The sequence below is a fragment of the Lissotriton helveticus genome, chromosome 5_1 (assembly GCF_964261635.1).
Source record: "Lissotriton helveticus chromosome 5_1, aLisHel1.1, whole genome shotgun sequence".
NCBI classification, from domain to species: Eukaryota; Metazoa; Chordata; class Amphibia; order Caudata; family Salamandridae; genus Lissotriton; species Lissotriton helveticus.
Window position 1 is genome coordinate 1,215,344,490 of NC_136065.1, and position 19,788 is coordinate 1,215,364,277.

Sequence of the window (19,788 nt, forward strand, 5' to 3'; positions counted from 1 at the left end):
TTTAAGTTAAAGAAAGCAAGTAACTAGGGTGTCCTAAAACCACTTAACATTAGGAACACCTTCACTTTTAAGTCATCTTGCCGTAAAAGTACAATAAAGCCTGTTAAATAATTCATTAACGTGCAGAGCCGTTTCACCTTAGTACATCAGATTATCAGTGCATTGAGAAGTATTTTTTATAAAGTGATAGTTTTTAAACATGAACTGAGAAACATTCATTCTTCCCTACACCCTGCTAACAATACCAATAGTGTACGAAGAGGCAAGTCAGTTGTTATGTGTACTTTTTGTGGACCGGGGTTTCTGTTATATATAAACAACATACAGTTTATTCAACCAAACACTGGAGAATGCTTTCTACTGCACACATCTTGAAGTCATGTTTTTGGAGGTCCTCATATGTGATCATTAAGAAAACGGATGGAAAGTGAAATAAAATTGTTGCCTAGGATCACACAATTTAACTAAGTGGAGAAGCTGGGATTAATCCCAAGTTTTTGGTTTCACATTATGCAATTCAGACACTAGAGGCCTATTATGATCTTGGTTGTAAAGCCTCTGACCTTAGGTCAGAGGCTTTACGACCAAGATTGTCTGTTTCAATTCAGACCTGCTGATTACAATATAACAGGTCGGAATTGAAAATCGACTGGTCATTCCGGCTGGTTTCCAACGGGCTCCAGGAGTCTTGTCGGCCAGTCGTAGACTGGCCCATAATCCCATAGGAAGGAATTTCTGCCTTTGGGATTACGATGCTCAGTTTCCCACAGGCTCTCCATGCCGGGCTTTCCGACATTAAAAGCCTGTCGGAAAGTCAGTTTGAGGGCCCCTAGCAGGGCCCCCTTTTCTTACGGCTTCCGGTTGGGGGCCGAGGGAGCACCTATGGAACCCCCTGTTAAGCCCTGCACCTTGTGGCAGGCACCTTGAGGTGCCTGCAACGGGATGCAGGGATTAACACAATCCCCCATTTCTCTGTGGGAGCTTGAGTTACGGCCGTAATACTAGCTCCCATAGATAAATGGGTGAATGTGACCGCACCGTGTGCGATCTCATCATAATAGCGTTGTCGGGACAGCCCACCGGAGGTTGGGCGCTCGGTCCCAAGACCGCGACAATGTTGGGTGGACTCCAGTCCGTCCGACATTGTAATCGAGCCCTAGGTGTAAACGCCTAGCTTCCCTTACACCTACCTCACCTCAAACCCCGCCCCAAACCCAGACAGCCAACCTGCTGTTATCAATGCGGCCCTCAGTCACATCACAGACCAAATGTGTGGCCTCTGGGAAAATGTTTGTGAGTACCCATGCACTAGAGTATGCTGCTGATCGTTTTGTATTTTTTTGTTTAGAATGAGTGGTGTCAGTGTGTTGTTGCCTCATAACTCATTTGTGTAGTTGATTTTCTAGCATGAACTCTATTAATTTCTTTGGTGATTTCATACTAAGTGATACCTATTTCAGTATGCCCATGTGCTCAGTATCGTAGAAATTGTGTCTTTTTGAGAAGCTGTTGAGTTGGGAGTGTTTTATAGGTGAAGATACTCTCCCATCTCTTAAATTTCCCAGATGCCCTAATTTTCTCCTACTTTTACTACCTCAGTGTTTTTGTTTTGTTTCCTCAGGTCTCTGTGGTTTACCAGGCTTTGGACTTTGAACCTGAGATCTTTTTTGCCTTAGGTTCTCCGATCGGCATGTTCCTCACTGTGAGAGGGCTGGATAGGATTGATGAGAACTACAAACTTCCGACATGTAAAGGATTCTTCAACATCTACCACCCTGTGAGTAACACACAGATCTTATTTTCTCTATTAAGTATGCAATCAATATGGGTGTTGTTGTTTTATAAGCTGTTCTTTGTGCCCTGATCTAGTGTGTTTTTTGATTGAGTGCTGAATTGGAGGGCTTAGAGATGAAACTACAGTACATAGCGGGTGCATTTCAGTTAAAAAAAAAATAGTTGGCCCTGAGAACCTAATTTAATGCTGAAGTTGGAATCACAATATTTACAGATATAAAGATTTGCAGATTCTGTCACGGGGATATTTTTATGCTGAAGACGGTGGTTTGGACATCCTGCAAACGTTTTGAGATTAACATAATATTTATTCACTCACAGTTGATGTGCTTTGCAAAAATTACAATTACCACAATCAGAAGTGTTTCATTTGGTACTTCTGCATCAAGCTCCTGTCGTTTCTCACAATTGAGGTAACTGGCATTGAGATACTACTAATGGCAAACAAGCAGAACTGTATTATGAGGCCAACAATTGTATCCATATATTCCTTTCCTTACCTCCTAGTTGCTGGCAGATTGCGATTGTGCAGTGATCACATTGTTTCTAATTGCTTGTTGGAATGTCCATTTTTTACTTTTATTTCTATTTATAAGGAGGTTTTGAGTCTACTCATCTCTTCCTCTGGCTAGTGGCTTACCACTGCAGCCAGCGTATGCCACAAGAGTCTTGGTTTGACTGTGTGGATTGTTTGGTGGGGACTGGGGTCGCAGCCGAAACCAAGTGATCTTTCAGTTTTCTTTTCCTGTTTTGTAAGCAATTCTAGGAGGTTGAAGAACAATCTCCCCTTCTGTTAGTATATTCCAATATCTCTCTGTGCATTTACTGAGAAAAGTGGATGCTGGTAAGAAATTGTCTGGTGTATGTGATTTCTTTTGTCCTTATAGTTGCCTGTATATTGGTCATACGACTCAGAAAATAAAGATATGGATATACCAACATAGGAGCCATTTTAGATGTTAGATCCTCACTGCTCCCTTGGTAGAACACTTTATTTAAAATGAAGACACAGAAGAGTACAGTCGATTGATTTATGTAAACATTAGCTATTAGCCATTGATATTTACTGGAACATTACTAGAATTGAAATATTACTGGAACATTTGCAGTGATGACCTTTTCCTAAGTGTGATGTTGATTGACATCTCCAGCCTGCCAGGGAGATCTACTCTTCAGTGAGTTTTAAATCTAGTCATCTCTGATGAACAATGTTAGCCCATTGTTTAATGCAACAAAGATTTGCTGTGCTGTAAGACATGAAGGCACTGGCACTGGTGCTGGGCTTACATTTTGAGCATTATTGTTGTGCAGCATGAAATCTTGATATCAGAGCCTCGTTTCAAGGATCCATCTTGGCTCGTCAGTTCCACGCATCAGTCCTTAAGGAGTTTCATGAAATCTGAAAATTATTGTCCCTGTTTTCCAGTCGGAATGGTTGATACTGCACAAGTAAGGATGTGATGTTAATGCACAAGGACACACACACACCGAAAGACATTTGAGCTAAAAGCTCCGTAGAAATGCTTCAGTGGGCCAGTGTCCTCTAGAGAAGCTTTTCTGATGGATACCTCTATCTGAACATCCTCACCTGAAAAACAAACCCCAGGCATCAGACTGGATCCAGAAAACTTCAACGCTGTTAAGTTGCAGGTAGAGGGCGCTGAAGACGGTCAATGCCAAAAGTGACATCAGGTGGCCACTGAGGTAATAAAGTGCCTCCCCAGGCACACTGACATCAGTTCTTTTTTCATAGGCTTCGATGCGGATTCACAGCTTCTCTCTTTGAGGACTTTTTCCTCACAAAATCAAGTAACTTGCAGTACCATATCTCCTCCCCTAAAATCGGGGTTCAAATCCTATAGCAATTGTAAGGTACAGATGTCCATAATGGACTCTCACAATGTCTGTCTTTGGTGTCCTCAGTCACAAAGGCTCAGAGACATTCAGTTGATGGTTTCAACTTTCCAGCAATGTGTGAGAGTCCCAGTCCTGAGAGTCCTAAGATTCCTAGGCCTGCTGCCTTTCTGCATTCTCCTAGTTTCATACACACATTGCTGCATGAGGGCTCTGCAGTGGTGCCTCCACAGGCAGTGGCTTTAGTGCTGGGGAGACCTGTCGGACTCAATCAATATCTCTACTAGCACATGGTGAAAGTGGCTTGATGGGGGAACGAGGCGAACCTGAGGTGCGAGATGGCTTTCACTCCTACCTTTGACTATGGTAGTGACTGAGGCTTCTAACCTAAGTTGGGGAGTTCATCTGGAGATTAGAGACCTCTGGTCTCCAGCAGAGTTTGTTCTACACATCAACCTTCTGGAACTGCGTGCAATTTGACTGGTGCCCAAGGCCTTCTTCCCCTCCATCGTAGGTCCGTCCATCCAGTTCTTGATGGACATCACAACTGCGATGAGGTACGTCAACAAGCAAGGGGGAGTGGGGTCTCAAATCCTGCCTGGAAGCATTATGACTGTGGTCTTGGACACACTGCCAAGGAATCTGGCTCACCGCCAATCACTTAGCTGGGTTTGTGAATGTCTCAGCCAACTGCCTGAGCTGGTGTCACCTTGTCAATCATGAGTGAAGTAAAAGTAAAGTCCACATTTGTAAAGCGCACAATCACCCGTAAGGGTCTCTAGGCGCTGGGGGCCGTCGGGAAGATTAAGTGAGCTATTGCCCAGAGTCACATGGTGCTGGGCTAACCTGCCGCCGGAGCCGGGGATCGAACCGTGGTCCCCAGATTCCAGCGTCAGTCGCCCTGGCCGCGGCGCCACACCGCTCCCTGAGTGGAGTCGTCTGCCGGAGATAGTCCAGGACATCTTCGCCCAGTGGGGCAGTCCTCAGTTGGACTTATTCACCTCCTCTGAAAATGCTCAATGCCAGCAGTTCTGCACCCTCCAGCATCCGTTGAGCTAAGCTTCGGGGGATGCGTTTCAGTTGAGGTGGAACTTTCAGCTGTGTTATGCTTTTTCCCCCCCCCCATAGCCTTGTTTCCTTCGAGTTTGCAGGAAGATTTGCCACAATCGGGGCCTAAGTCATTGTTACTGCCCGATTGGCTGTTAAGGGTATGGTAAGCGGCCCTTCTACACTTCTCCACATGTCCTCCTCTTTGCCTGCAGTTCAGACTGGACCTGCTCTCCCAGTCGGGGCATGGTTCTACACCCTAATCTCCGAGACTTACATGCTTGGACATTAAGCGGGGACAACTGAGCTCCTTCCAGCTGCCACTAGAGTTTTTGATGTAATCTTATTTGCCCATCAGACCTCCACTAAGTCTGCTTACTGCGGCAGATGGGGCAACTTTGTTACATGGTGTGCGAACAAAGGTGTGGATCTATTGGAGACAAAACTGTCTGAAGTGCTGTAATTTGTGTTTTTCCTTGCTCAGAGGGGTTGTGCTGTTAGCATTGTTAAGGGATATTTAGCTGCCTCGTCTGCTTTTCTCTGTTTGCCGGATCAGCCGTCCATGTTTAAACCCCATGGTGGGATGCGCATCCTCAAGGTTTTACCCAGCCTCTTTCCTCCAACTCCCTTTGTAGTTTCCTAATAGTAGTTGAAACTGGTTCTTAGCTTTTTTTATGGGATCTCCTTTCGAGCATTTCATAGGTGTACCCTGTGTATGTTAACACTCAAGTTGTGTTTTTGATTTCTATCACTTCTACTAGAACAGTTATTGAACTGCAGTCCCTTAGCTTTCGTCCTCTCTTCACTACCGTCTTTCCAGACCAGTTGGTGTTGAGAGCCAATCCTGCTTTCCTTCCCAAGGCGTGACCCCCTTCCATCTCAGTTAATCTATCACCCTTCCAACCTTCTACCATCCACCCTATCCTATGATAGAGGAGGAACAATTGGATCATCTGGATCCTAGGCAAGCAGTGAATTACTACCTTGACCTCACCACGGATTTCCAATTGAACGACCAACTCTGTCAAATCCAAAAAAGGTAAGGTGGTCAAAAGAGGATTCTATCATGGCGGATCATCCTCTGCATCAGGATCTCCTATGCATTAGTCAAGAACGAGCCTCCTGATGGTATCAGAGGAGACCATTCCACCAGAGCTAAATCGACCACTTCTACACTTGCTAGAGGTGTCCCCATTGCAGACATCTGTAAGATGGCAACACGGGCTTCCTTGCACAGCTGTGCAAAACATTGCTGCCTGGATTCGGAGGTTCAGTGGGATGGAGACATTGCCAGATCAGTCTTGCAGGAGTTCCTTGTCTAACCATCCATCAACCCTCCTCCTGGTCAGGGTATTGATGTGAAATCTGTTCTACAGGTGAGTAACCTGCTGTTAGAAGTATCCATCTGAAGGAAAAGTTAAATACCTGCGGTAACAATCTCTCTGGTGAAGACTACCTGCAGATTCCTCACCAACCCGCCTTCCCTCTTGATGAATGAGTTATTGGGAAAGTTAATAGGGACCCATGGTCTTTGTTTTGATACTGCAATCCTTTATTGATGTTATTCTGCCCTCTTATCTCGAAGGCTTGGAAAAGAAATGGTGGGAACTTTATGACCTCATTGATTTCAGACATTGACTGGGTGCAGCTCCTTCGACCGGTACTTAACAGCTTTCAAATTTTCTGAATTGAACCCGACGCCTGGGGTTTATTCTACAGGTGAGGAATTTGCAAGTAGATAGAGTATCATTACCACAGGAAAGTAACTTTTTCTTCAGTCTGCTGACAGTGCTGTATCAATTTACTACCAGTTATAAAGCACGAAGAGCAAGGACTAACAATACCTGAATCACCATGAAAGTAATAGTAATTTTCTTTTCAATTTGGTTTAAGACTAGTTTCATGTTTTAATTTAACACTTTGCATAACCTGTGTCCAAATTCAATAAATAGTTAGAACAAAATATGTTTTTCTTTCATTTTGGTAGCTGGACCCTGTGGCTTACAGACTTGAACCAATGATTGTTCCAGACTTGGACTTCAAACCGGTTCTCATTCCACATCACAAGGGCAGAAAGCGGCTTCACTTAGGTAACAGCACCTTACTCTTTTCGTCTAGCCTTCTTTCATGAACGTATACTTGTTGTGAAGTACAGATTGGAAAGTTTGGAGTGTTTGTTATGACATGGCTTCTTTTCAGTTAAATATGGGTTGTTTTTACACGTTGGATATAATCGGTTGTTAACGTTGTTATTCTGTTCTATTCTAACACATTGGACACCTACTTTTAAAGAACTGGTTTTATTTAATGTTTTTGTTTAGAAGCCAATTTGCCTTATGCTTTGTGTTGTCACGGTTTTAATGAATCTTGTACAATTAATTCTGAGAAAGACTAATAGCCGTGGATTACCCACCTTTTCAATATTCCTCAGTCAGACTAGATCTGCTTGCTGGAAGGTCCGACTTGTGGCTCAGCACAGATTCCATTATGCTACTTAAATGTTGTGGCTAGTCTACATAGGAGCCACTCCTGTGTGCAGATGTTTGTTCCTTTCCTTCCATGCCACCAGATGCTGATCTGGAGCTTCCTCTCTTCTCTCTGAGACACTTTTAACTTTGATATTTGATCAAATTTTCTGCATGTGCATGGGATGTCACCTCCTAAAACAGGCTTTAATCCATGTGAAGACTGTTGCAAACAGGTGTCTGTGACTCATCCCCATAAGGTGTGCCTGAGATGTCTGGGGTCAAGCCATGACTCCCAAGAACTGCATAGACGGCACATTGATGAACCCAATGGCCAACAAAAGTCATCGAAGTGGAGTTCCACCCACTCCTTCTCACCATTCCCACTCACCTGATGAAGCCTATGGGTGGCGCCAACGGTCTCGTTCTTGTCCCCAAAGTCTGCCGTCTGTGGAGTTGATTACACAGCTGGTTCCGGCACAACCTGAATTTCAGGGCCTTCAGCCACACCGCGCCAGATCAGACATCCACTCAGCTATACTCCGGCTCTTTGGATCCCTGCCGACTCCCTCTATTGTGCCTTTAGGCCCCACGGATCCGGGAGGCCCTCCTCGTGGATCACCACTGTAGGGGTTCGCACTTGACGCCAGCTGGACCCTCCCAGTTGCTTCTGCCCTCTCTTCCAGTTATTACAGCGCCCACCATCATAGCAGACCCGGATGCTTTGATGCCGATTTTGTTCCCGAATTGGTGGCTCTCGTCGTCCTTTCTGATAGTGGCCTGACTTTGGAGTTGCAACTGAATCTGACCGAGGTCTCAGCGTTGGCTTTACCTCAAGGCAGACCACTTTTTCTCTACTCCTTCTATGAAACGGAGTTGAACAATGATGCTGACCAGGGTGATAAGTTTGGTCAGCCCTATACAGACAGTATTTGGTATGACGACTTCAAAGACACTAGTTGGCTGGCTAACCCCCAGAAACCGCCTTTTGTCTTCAACAGGTCCCGCCACATGATAGTTGTGCATAGGGGATCAGAAGTGCTTGACCTCCACCTCCTTGCTGTGGAGGTGTAAACAAATGTACTGACCGAGTTCTTGCAGCCTGGCCCGACTGCATCGGAGTCTCTCCTCGGAGACATTCGGGAAGAGGTTATTATTATTAATGTCTCTTGTCTGCTAGGCTGCTATACCCACACACAGTGGGACTTGGTGGCACAAGCCCACCTAGTGTTCCGGAAAACCTTAGCCCTGTCCTCTCACTGGCAATTCACGGTTGTGATGCGGCCAAGTTCAAGATTCTTTGTGGCTTGGACACCACTGACTCTGTTGGGTGGGCCATAGTCACAAGCGTTGCCATTCTGATAGATACATCTGCCGTGTGGATTCCTCACCTTGTGAATATCCCCTTGCGTCAGCAACATTCGGAAATTCTTTTTGTAGCTTCGCGCCGACGTGGATCCGGACGTCACAGAGGCACGGCATCGCACGCGACCCCGCTGACGTCACCGACGCCTATAATAGGCCCACGCCGGCGTGATGACATCAGTTCCCTTTTTTCCGCGTCGTCAACGCTAACGGTTTTCAGGAATCGTACTGTAGCTTACAGTAACTTTGTTACTATTTTCATACTATCTATCTTTATACTCTTCGAAATGTCGTCGAAAAAGACTGGATTTAAAGCTTGCGGCGAATGTGGCAAGACTATGTCTATCACCGATCCTCACGAATGCTGTGTCTGGTGTTTAAGCTCCGACCATGACGTCGAGGACTGTCCTTGCTGCAAGAAGATGACTCCGAAGGCTTTAAGGGAGAGAGAGACGAAACTCCTCGTGGCAAAACTTAAAAATAAGAAAGTTAAGAAATCTTCAAAGTCTCGATCTCGTCGGTCGAGGTCTCGTTCGAGGTCACACTCGGAGTCGTCTTCAGCTCACGCTTCGAAGTCTTCGAGGAAGAAACACAAGAAGAGGAGCCATGAGTCACGTCATCACTCTGGGAAGGACTCTAGTTCAAGACCGAAGTCCCAGGTCAAGCTTCTGAGTAAGGAAGTGGAGATTTCGGAGTCGGAACATGATGAAGCTTCACATCCAGATTCACCCGAATCTCAGAAACAGGTCAATTCTCCGATTCCATCCAATCCTTGTGGTCAGGAGGATGAAGGTGAGGAGCAAGGGGCTGGTGAAGTCGAGGTTCCGGTACCTGCGGGTTCGTCGACCCCGGTTCCTACACTCGATGAAGAGGTTGACGTCGTATCGACTCCGCCTCCTCAGGAACAACCAAGACCATATCCTGAATTTCCAACTCCAGGTCAGGATCCTTCTCAGTTCCTGAACGCCATGTTTGGTGTCTATTCCAGGGCAATGTTCCCGTCTGGTGCACCTGTTGGTCCCACGGGTCCTATGGCCTTTAACTTGGGTGTTCCCCAGGCTTACGCCCCTGCACCCTTCATGCCTTTTATGCCGGCTGTACCACCGCATTGGCATTTTCTGACACCGCCGGTGTCGTCGATGCCGAAGCGCACGACTCCGATTCCGTCGACGCTGATCCCATCGACGCCGATGCCTACGACTCCGAGGCAGGATTCTGCCCGACCTCGTATTGAAAGACCTCGTCCGACTTCGGGTTCGACGCCGGCACCGACCCCGTCGGCGTCGATTCCGAATCCATTGGCTTCGGTTATGAAGGAAAGATCTCGGAGAAAGGCCCAGAGACTTCTGGAAGAAGAAAGATATCGGTATTCAGATACTGAAGAAGGGGAGTTACAGGATTCTGAGGATCCTTTTGAAGACTTGTGTGAGGCCAGTGGGCTTGAACTATCGCCTGAAGGGGATTTGGCTTCGGTGTCAAATGTTCCATCAAAGGATGTGGTGCCTTATCACACTGTCATTAAAAAAGCAGCGAGCTTATTGAATATTACTCTGCCCACTGCTGATTATAAGCCTAATATTTTGACTGAGGTGCTTCATTCACCCTCATCTATAATTGCACCTATGTTACCCTTTAACGAGGCCTTGTCTGAGCCCATCTATGAGGTTTGGAAGAAACCTTTATCTGCTCCTGCAGTTTCTAGAACAGCGGCGAGGAGATATCGAGTTGCACCTGAGGACCCTGCATTTTTATCTACACATCCTCTACCTGAGAGTTTGGTGGTGCAGGCTGCCTGCTCAAAGAAATCTGCTGGTGCTTTTCCACAGGTTCCTGGAGATAAAGAATCCAGAAAGCAAGACCAAAGTGCCAAGAAGGTTTTCTCATCAGCCAGTATGGCATTAAAGTCAACCAACGCTACGTGTCTGATGGGAAGGTATATCCATGCTTTGATGGATTCTGTCAAGCAGTTGATTCCGAAGATTCCTGAAGATGACAGGAAGGATTTTCAGGAAGTGGTATCGGACACTCAAGCAGCTGCGAGACAGGTCATTCAGAGTGGTCTGGACAGTGCTGATTCAGTGGCAAGGATCATGGGCTCCCCCGTGGCCACTAGGACCGCTGCCTGGCTTAAATCATCAGAGTTCTCTGCAGACGTCCAGTCTGCTTTGATGGACTTGCCTTTTGATGGATCAGGGTTATTTGGCAAGAAAGCTGATACTGCCTTAGAACGTTTTAAGGACAGTAGGGCCACTGCAAAATCTTTGGGTCTTCAGTCCAGGGGTACTACTGGAAGACGCTTCAGGGGGTTTGGAAGGTCTTCCTTTCGTTCTTACAGACCATCCCAGCAGCAGAATACACTGTACAAGTCGTACAGGGGCAGACAAAGATCCCGCCCTAGAGGTCGTCAAGCTTCCTCCTCCTCCTCTCCTTCCCAACCCCCTGCCAACGCAGCAAAACAGCCCTAGATCCGCCATTCCGGATCATGTGGGTCCAGTAGGGGGTCGGCTTACACATTTTCTACAAGATTGGGAATTAATAACATCGGATCTTTGGGTTCTCAATCTTGTAGGGAATGGGTATGCACTTCCTTTTCAGGAATTCCCTCCCAATTACCCTCCTTGCCAGGGTTATTGTTCGGAGGACCACCTGCTTCTCCTGCAGGAAGAAGTCCTGGCTTTATTCCGAAAAGGTGCAATAGAGGTGGTTCCAGAGCAGGGAAGGGGTCAGGGGTGCTACTCCCGGTATTTCCTGATCCCCAAGAAAGATGGCAGGCTTCGGCCAATCCTGGACCTCAGGATCTTGAACCTTTACCTGAAACAGGAAAAGTTCAAGATGCTCACTCTTGCGCAGGTTCTTCAAGCGCTGCTAGAAGAAGACTGGATGGTGTCGATCGACTTGCAGGATGCGTATTTTCATATTCCCATCTTGAAGTCGCACAGAAAGTATCTCCGTTTTACGGTTGGGTCACAACACTACCAGTTTGTGGTCCTTCCGTTTGGTCTTACTACTGCGCCTCGGGTCTTCACCAAGGTGATGGCAGTGGTGGCAGCTCATCTCAGGAGAACGGGGATACATGTGTTTCCGTATCTAGACGACTGGCTGATCAAAGCGGAGTCGTCGGAGAAGGTGCTCCATCATCTGCAAGTGACAACTCAGTTGTTGCACAGGTTGGGTTTTTCGATAAATGTACCCAAGCGTCTCACCTGGTGCCCTCACAGCGCAACCTGTTCATAGGTGCGGTACTGGACACTACTGTGTGTCGTGCATTCCCTCCTCCCCAAAGGATTCGCGACATACAGGAGATGATTCCTTTGTTTTTCAATGGAGCGGTCGTTCCAGTCCTGAAGATTCTTCGCCTGCTCGGTCTGATGGCTTCATGCATTCTGTTGGTCAACCATGCACGCTGGCACATGAGGGCGCTCCAGTGGTGCCTCCGCAGGCAGTGCTATCATCACAACGGAGATCTCAGGGAGTCAGTGAAGATCTCCAGAGAAACTGCAGCGGATCTGTCTTGGTGGAGCGTGGAAGGCAATCTGTCACAAGGGAAGCCTTTTCAGTTTCCTCCATCGGTTGCCCCAGTGATATCGGATGCGTCCACTCTCGGGTGGGGTGCTCATCTGGGGGACCTGGAGGTCAAGGGTCTTTGGTCTCCAGAGGAAAGGTTGCCTCACATCAACCTTCTAGAATTGCGAGCGATACGTCTGGCGCTCAAGGCCTTCCTCCCTTCCCTTCGCGGTCGGTCTGTTCAGGTCCTGACAGACAACACGACCGCGATGTGGTACATCAACAAGCAGGGAGGAGTAGGGTCGCAGTGTCTATGCAGAGAGGCTCTGCGTCTCTGGTCCTGGGTTCAGGACCATCAGATTTGTCTGATGGCAAATCATCTGGCCGGGGTTCAGAACGTTCGTGCAGACAGTCTCAGTCGGCAGTTCTCTGCCGATCACGAGTGGAGGCTCCATCCAGAGGTAGTTCGTCACGTCTTTCGGACGTGGGGGACTCCTCGGGTGGACCTGTTCGCCACTCACGAGAATGCTCACTGCCTGTCATTCTGCAATCTCCAGTATCCGATGCAAGGAGCCTTGGGGGACGCGTTTCAATTGAGTTGGAACTCGCAACTCCTTTACGCGTTTCCTCCCATACCTTTGATTCCTCGGGTTCTGAGGAAGATTCGCCAAGACCGGGCCCAAGTCATATTGATCGCCCCGGATTGGCCAAGAAGGGTGTGGTACTTGGACCTTCTCCACCTCTCCTCTCACCCGCCGCTCCGTCTCCCTCACAGGGCAGACCTCCTCTCTCAGATGGAGGGGCAGGTTCTACACCCCCACCTCCAGACCTTACACCTTCATGCCTGGAGATTGAACGGGGCAACCTGATTTCTTTTTCTCTCCCTCACGATGTGGTGGATGTCATTTTGTCAGCCAGGCGTGACTCCACTAAGTCCATCTATTCTTATAGGTGGTCTAAATTTGTTGCTTGGTGCAGGGAGAAGTCTATAGACCCTTTGAGGGCCCATTTATCTGATGTGCTCCAGTTTGCCCTTTCTCTGGCTCAGCAGGGGCTTGCTGTTGCCACGGTGAAGGGTTATCTTTCTGCGCTGTCGGCTTTTATCTGTTTGCCTGACCAGCCTACTCTTTTTAAATCTCCTATTGTTCTAAGGTTTTTAAAGGGCCTAACTAATAAGTTCCCTCCTACCCCTTTTATTGTGCCTCAGTGGGATTTGAATCTAGTTTTGACATTTTTAATGGGTGCTCCTTTTGAGCCTCTTCACAAATGTCACATGAGGCTTTTGACTTTCAAAACGGTTTTCCTCGTTGCAATAACCTCGGCAAGGAGAGTAAGTGAGCTTCAAGCTCTTAGTTCCAAGCCCCCAATCCTGACCATTCATGCTGAACGAATGGTTCTTAGGACCAGGGCTGCTTTTCTGCCAAAGGTGGTGACTCCTTTCCACCTTGGTCAATCCATTACCCTTCCTACCTTTTATCCTCCCCCTCACCCTTCCAAGGAGGAGGAGACATTACACCGTCTTGACCCCAAGAGGGCGTGTCTTTTTACTTGGACAGGACTAAAGACTGTCGAGTGGACAACCAGCTCTTCATTGGCTTTGCTGGCTGCAAGAAAGGAAGAGCGGTCCATAAAAGAACCTTGTCGAGATGGATCGTCCTCTGCATTAAGATCTGCTACTCTTTGGCCGGTAAGGAACCTCCAGAGGGTATAAGGGCTCATTCAACTAGAGCTAAATCTTCGACCTCAGCATTGGCTAGAGGTGTGCCTGTTTGGGATCTATGTAGAGCGGCAACTTGGTCTTCCCCCCACACTTTCGCGAAGCATTACTGCTTGGATTCCGAAGTGAGGAGGGACGGCCACTTTGCGCGTTCTGTCCTTCAGGATTTCCTGGTTTAGAAGAGTGGACACCCTCCTCCGGGAGTGGGGACTGCTGTGGGACTCTATTCACAAGGTGAGGAATCCACACGGCAGATGTATCTATCAGAAGAACAAGTTACTTACCTTCGGTAACGCTTTTTCTGGTAGATACTATATCTGCCTGTGGATTCCTCACTGACCCACCCGCCTCCCCGTTGTCCACTCTTCTATGCCAGAGGTTTATATAATGTATTATTTTATGGTCAAGGATTTGTTTATTTCAAATGTTTTATTGCATTTGCTTCACACTGTGTGTGTTACCTTGATTTCTATACTGCGTATACTGTGTATATGTCCACTGTCATCGGTCCGTCCGTGTCCCTCGAAGGCACGGAAAAAAGGGCGGAACTGATGTCATCACGCCGGCGTGGGCCTATTATAGGCGTCGGTGACGTCAGCGGGGTCGCGTGCGATGCCATGCCTCTGTGACGTCCGGATCCACGTCGGCGCGAAGCTACAAAAAGAATTTCCGAATGTTGCTGACGCAAGGGGATATTCACAAGGTGAGGAATCCACAGGCAGATATAGTATCTACCAGAAAAAGCGTTACCGAAGGTAAGTAACTTGTTCTTTACTGCCATGTGTGGCTTCGATCCGCTGGGGTCTCTGGTGACATCAAGTCCTCGCTGATGGGCATGCCTTTCAGTGGGACTCACTTGTTTCGGAACAAGGCTGACTCTGCCCTTGGGCTATTCATGGAGAGTAAGGCTGCTGATTGCTCTCTTGGCCTTTCTACCCAGCTTTGCCAGCAGCACCATCGATTCCACCTGATCTTATTATGGCTTTGTAAGAGGCATTCCCTTCTGTCAGCCTATCCCACCTTAACAAGGAACTCAACAATATTTCAGTAGAGGCTCTTGTGTGCACCGCCTCTGCAGCAAAGGTCAGCGTACAGCCCAGTCCATAACCACACTCAGCAGCCCATGTGTCAAACTTCTTTAGTGTACCCTTGCATGGTCATAGCCACTTGGTGGGAGGCAGAATCCACAGATTCTATGTGGCTTTGCCAGCGATCATATTGGACAGGTGGGTCTTTCAAATTGTCTTCAAGGGTTATTCCTTGCCCTTCCTTTCACCCTTCTGCACATCCTGCCATCTGCCAAACGACTGACGAAGGAACATCTCACCAGTTTGTGGCAGGATGTGCCAGCCCTTTTAGCCCAAGGGGCTATCGAGAGGGTGCCAGAGCCAGAAGTAGGATGTGGTTGCTATTCCCACTTCTTTCTGGTACTGAAGAAGAACGGAAGTCTTCATCCCATTTTAGATCTGCTCCTTCTCAGTCTCTTCCTCCACAAAGAGAAATTCAAAATGCTCAGCCTGACCCAGGTCTTGTCCGCCCTCAACCCTGGAGACTAGATGGTGACGTTGGACCTTCAGGATGCCTATTTCCATATTCCCTTCCTGCCGGCCCATTGGTACTACCTGCAGTTCATGGTGGGAGAGGAGCATTTCCAGTTCCCTGTGCTACTCGTTGGATTCACCAGCTATTCTCAGGTGTTCACGAAAGTGATGGTGTTGGTGGCAGCACACATACGGATATTGGGGGATTCCAGTCTTCCCATACCTTGTTGACAGGCTGTTGAAGGCAAGCACGCATCAGGCAGTTTACCACCTCTAGATTATGGCGAAACCTCCTGTCATCTTTGGGGTTCACTATCAACGTGCTGAAGTCATACCTGTCTCCACAGATGCTCCATTTCATTAGACACATCTGGACACAGTTTGGTTTTGTGCCTTTTCCTTGGGAACGAGAGTCCAGGACAATCAGCTTATGATACCGATCTTTCAGCCTTGGTCCTGGATCTCAGTGAGACCCTGCTCCTCTTGACATGGCTCAACTGCCAAGGAAGTTTCCAGGGTGTGAACCATCTGGCAGGATCATTGAATTCCAGGATGGACTAGTTCAGTTGTCGGTGCCTAGCGATCACGAATGGCAGCTACATCCAAAGGTGGCACAAAGGTCTTTTCAGTGACTGGGAAGAACCGTGGCTCTATCCATTCGCCACTGCAGAGAACCAGAGAACCAGCAATGTCAGCATTTTTGCACATTAGATTTCCCAAGGCGTCTCTCACTCAGAAACTTGTTCTGTCTTGGGTGGAACTCGGGACTGCTGTGTATCTTTCCCACGATACCGCTCCTGCCTCGAGTTCTCAAGATCAGGACAGATAGGGCCCAAGTCATCCTAGTGGTTCTGGACTGGGCAGGGACAGTATGGTATCCAGAACTCCTGAGCTTGAGCAGCTGTCCTGCAATCAGGCTGCCCCGGGAGGATATATATATATTTTTTTTAACTTTTAATTGTCATTCCGTTTTCATAAATGTCTATACGCCAATAAACAATAAACATCTCCATCCGCAGTTAATTGGTACATAGCACAGTGCATTGCATACACTACAATTCTATCCCGACACAGAAACAGTACATTATAACAGGTGACACTACTTTCCCAGTAACCCTCCTATACCAGCATCATCTAGGCATATCCATAGCTCAGTCTCCTCCGGGAGGATTTGCTGCCTCAGAACGGTTAGGTTCTCCACTCTGGCCTTTGCAACCTTCACATTCATGCGTTCCAATTTAGCGGCTACAGCTGAACATTTTCGACCTTCCTCCGGAGGTGGTTGAAGTCATCCTGGCAGCCAGACTTCCCTCAACGAAAACTGTATATACCTGTAATTAGGATATATTTGTGGTTTTGTACAACACTCGCTAGATTGACCACCTACAGGCCTAGGTGTACGATGACTTTATTATTTATTCTGTCTCTTGCCTGGCAAGACCTTGATCTGGACACAGTTAAAGGTCATTCTTCGGCCCTCTGCCTTCTTTCCTGATCATCCCTCTTTATTTAAATCATCTGTTGTGATGCATTTTTTAAAGGGTTGCAACAAATGCCTCAGCCTTTCTCTTTGTGATGCCTCAATGGGACCTCAACCTCATCCTTACTTATCTAATGTGTACTCCATTCGAGCCGCTCAACAGATGTCATCATCTGATGGAGACATCTAGCCGCAGATTCCTTACTTTAGAATCTTCCCCCAGGCACGAGACTGGATCCAGAATTTTTTTACCCATAGCACATCTGCGTGTCAGTAGAGGGTGTTGCACGACTCAGTTACGTCATCCACTGGATGTGATGTGGACTGAGTTCATATAACTCCGTCGCTTGCATGCTGACGACCGTTCTTTTTCACACTTGCAACGCACATCCGTAGTGGTTAGGGGACCGTTTTTACTAGCCCATCTCGACATTTTGTGGGAGAACCGTGTGTGTTTTCGCAATGTCTTCTGAGTTTAAGCCCTGTGGATCTTGTGACAGACAGATTTCAATAACTGATCTGCATACCGTCTGTTTGTGGTGTCTTGGAGAACACCATGACTCCGAGGTGTGCGGTTCCTGCCAGCGACTGCTGCCAAAGTCCCTGAAAGAGCGCCGGATGAAGCTTTTGGTGGTGCATTTGTCGGAGAAATTGCGTTGTCGTCAATCCTTGCCGAAGTCTAGACACTAGGCGAGGGTCCACTTTCTTCGCGTAATGCTCTGAAGGTCCAATGGTCAAAATGCTAGTCTGACGCCATATCTCAACCATTGGTTGCGGCGCATTCACAAGATTTCACCCCACACCTTGGCTGATAGAACTGGGGGAGTCTAGTGGACTAGAGTCTTCTCTGGTTTCAGATTTACTTTCTCTAACTGGTATGGCAACAGAGGAAAGTTCTTCGTTGGCTGAGATATTAAAAAGGACGGCTGTGGTCTTGGATTGCCAGTATCATTGGAATTGTCCACAGATCCTTTGGTGAGTGTACTTCATCAAGGTGAGATGCGAGAGAAGCCTGTACTCCCTTATGAGTCTCAGTTTGACCTTTTGTTAGGAGCTTGGCGAAACCTGTGACCGGGAACTCCAGTCAACCGGTGTGGGCCATAGGCATCGGCCAGCCCCTCGGGACCCACTTTGTCTGCGTCATCTCATCACAAAAGGGCTGGTGGTCCAAGCGGCTACTTCTTTGCCGGACCCTTGGTTCCACTAAGAAAGGAGTCGAGATGGCTAGAGCAATGTGGAAATAACAGCTTGGCATTGAGATCGTTAAATATTACATGTGTTGTGGCAGGGTTTTCTTATGCTTTTTGGGAATCTGAAGCGCAGAGGTTGCCTTCTCTGTCGGAGGATGCCACGAGAGAGCTCTTGCAGTTGGTGCAAGATGGCAGAGATTCCGCAAAGTTCACCATAAAATGTGATAGGGACACCACTGATTCTGTAGGTAGAGCTATGGCTCAGTCAACTTCACTGCTAAATCAGTCTGGGTTTTCAGAGACTGTGCAGGAAAGCCTCAAAGATATGCTGTTTGGAGATGTTCATTTATTTGGTGAACAGGCTGATTGCCTTTAAGAGGATTCAGAACTGGTCAATCTGATAAGACCTCCTGAGCTGTTTTGGAAGCTTTGGTTGGATTATTTTTTCTGACCTGTGTAGAATTGTTTCTGGACGACTGATTTACAATACATGCTCCATCTGGTTATAGGCAGTGAAGTGTTCTGCTTAATGTAGAGATTTGAGGTTATTTTTAAAACCGTGCCGTTCTTTTCGTGTGTTTTCTGTCTTTTAATCCCAGTCAGTTGGGATTGCAGAAGTTGTATTTCATGATAAGTGGCTCCTTGATTATTGTGCTGGGTGCAGAAGTGGTGGTTTTATCTTTCAGCACTGTCGATGACCGTTTTTCAGCTGTTTTTTGTGTTGCACTTTGTATTTGGGGCCTAGTATGTAGGTCCTGCGGGCTACTTTACTCAGTAAAAGGGCTCAGACTCAAGAATTGATACCTTAATGGTATGTACCATACTTTATGTGGAGTATGTGTTATATGCTTTGGTAAGATATATATATATATATATATATATATATATATATATATATATATATATATATATATATATATATATATATATATATATTCACTGAAAAAACCATAGGTTATAGACCATATATAGTTAGGAATTAGCATTTACAAAACCTTATTTTACTCACACAAAACCATTGAAATTCACATATATAGTTAGTTGCACTAACTATATATCGCGCACCCGCAATCCACTGCTGATCATGTCACATATTACATCATTCATGACATGGTCAGTGACATCACTGATGACATCACTGACGACATCACTGATGACATCTCAAATGACATCACTGATGACACCACTGATGACACCACTGATGACACCACTGATGACATCATTCATGTGATAATACGATGAACCTCTTCAGACTCTAATATAACCTTAGATACACTCAGTGTAAACAGACACTCACAGACTGTCACTCATCCATGGAGTTACTCACACACCTAGTCAGTCATGCAAAGAATCAATCACACCTCCATTTCCTCAACTATACAGGTATACACACCTTACTTATTCAAACATATACTAACACATATTTACTCTCTTATACAATCCCTGATACAAGTTCACAATGATCCATACAGCCACTCACACATTCACTGGCTCTTATGCACAGTTATTTATATATGTCAACTCTCACATGTACTGTGTTTTACATATGTACTTACTTTGACATGTAGCACTGAGATATCCATTCACTCACCAATACACTCATGCACACAGTCAACCGCCCATACAGCTGTTTCCACATGCACTTTTGAACCCATACATCTAGTGAATCAACTGCTCACACATCTATGCACAGAGTCATACACCTCCCAGCCACCCACACACACACACACTCAGTCTCCCATACAAATACTTGGGCAACCAATCAATAACCCATATAGTTACTCATATAGCTACTGATCAACACATGCAGCAGTTTACAGAACAACAGACA

At 46.8% G+C, this 19,788-nt stretch overlaps 1 protein-coding gene across 1 annotated transcript in view; it reads left to right on the plus strand.

Moving 5' to 3' along the window:
* Nucleotides 1–19,788, plus strand: part of SEC23IP (SEC23 interacting protein) — a 374,919-nt gene that overhangs the window by 227,251 nt on the left and 127,880 nt on the right. The window contains exons 14-15 of the mRNA XM_078643931.1: nucleotides 1,622–1,777; nucleotides 6,683–6,785. Of these exons, the coding sequence (XP_078500057.1) occupies nucleotides 1,622–1,777; nucleotides 6,683–6,785 (259 nt within the window). The remainder of the gene's footprint in view (nucleotides 1–1,621; nucleotides 1,778–6,682; nucleotides 6,786–19,788) is intronic.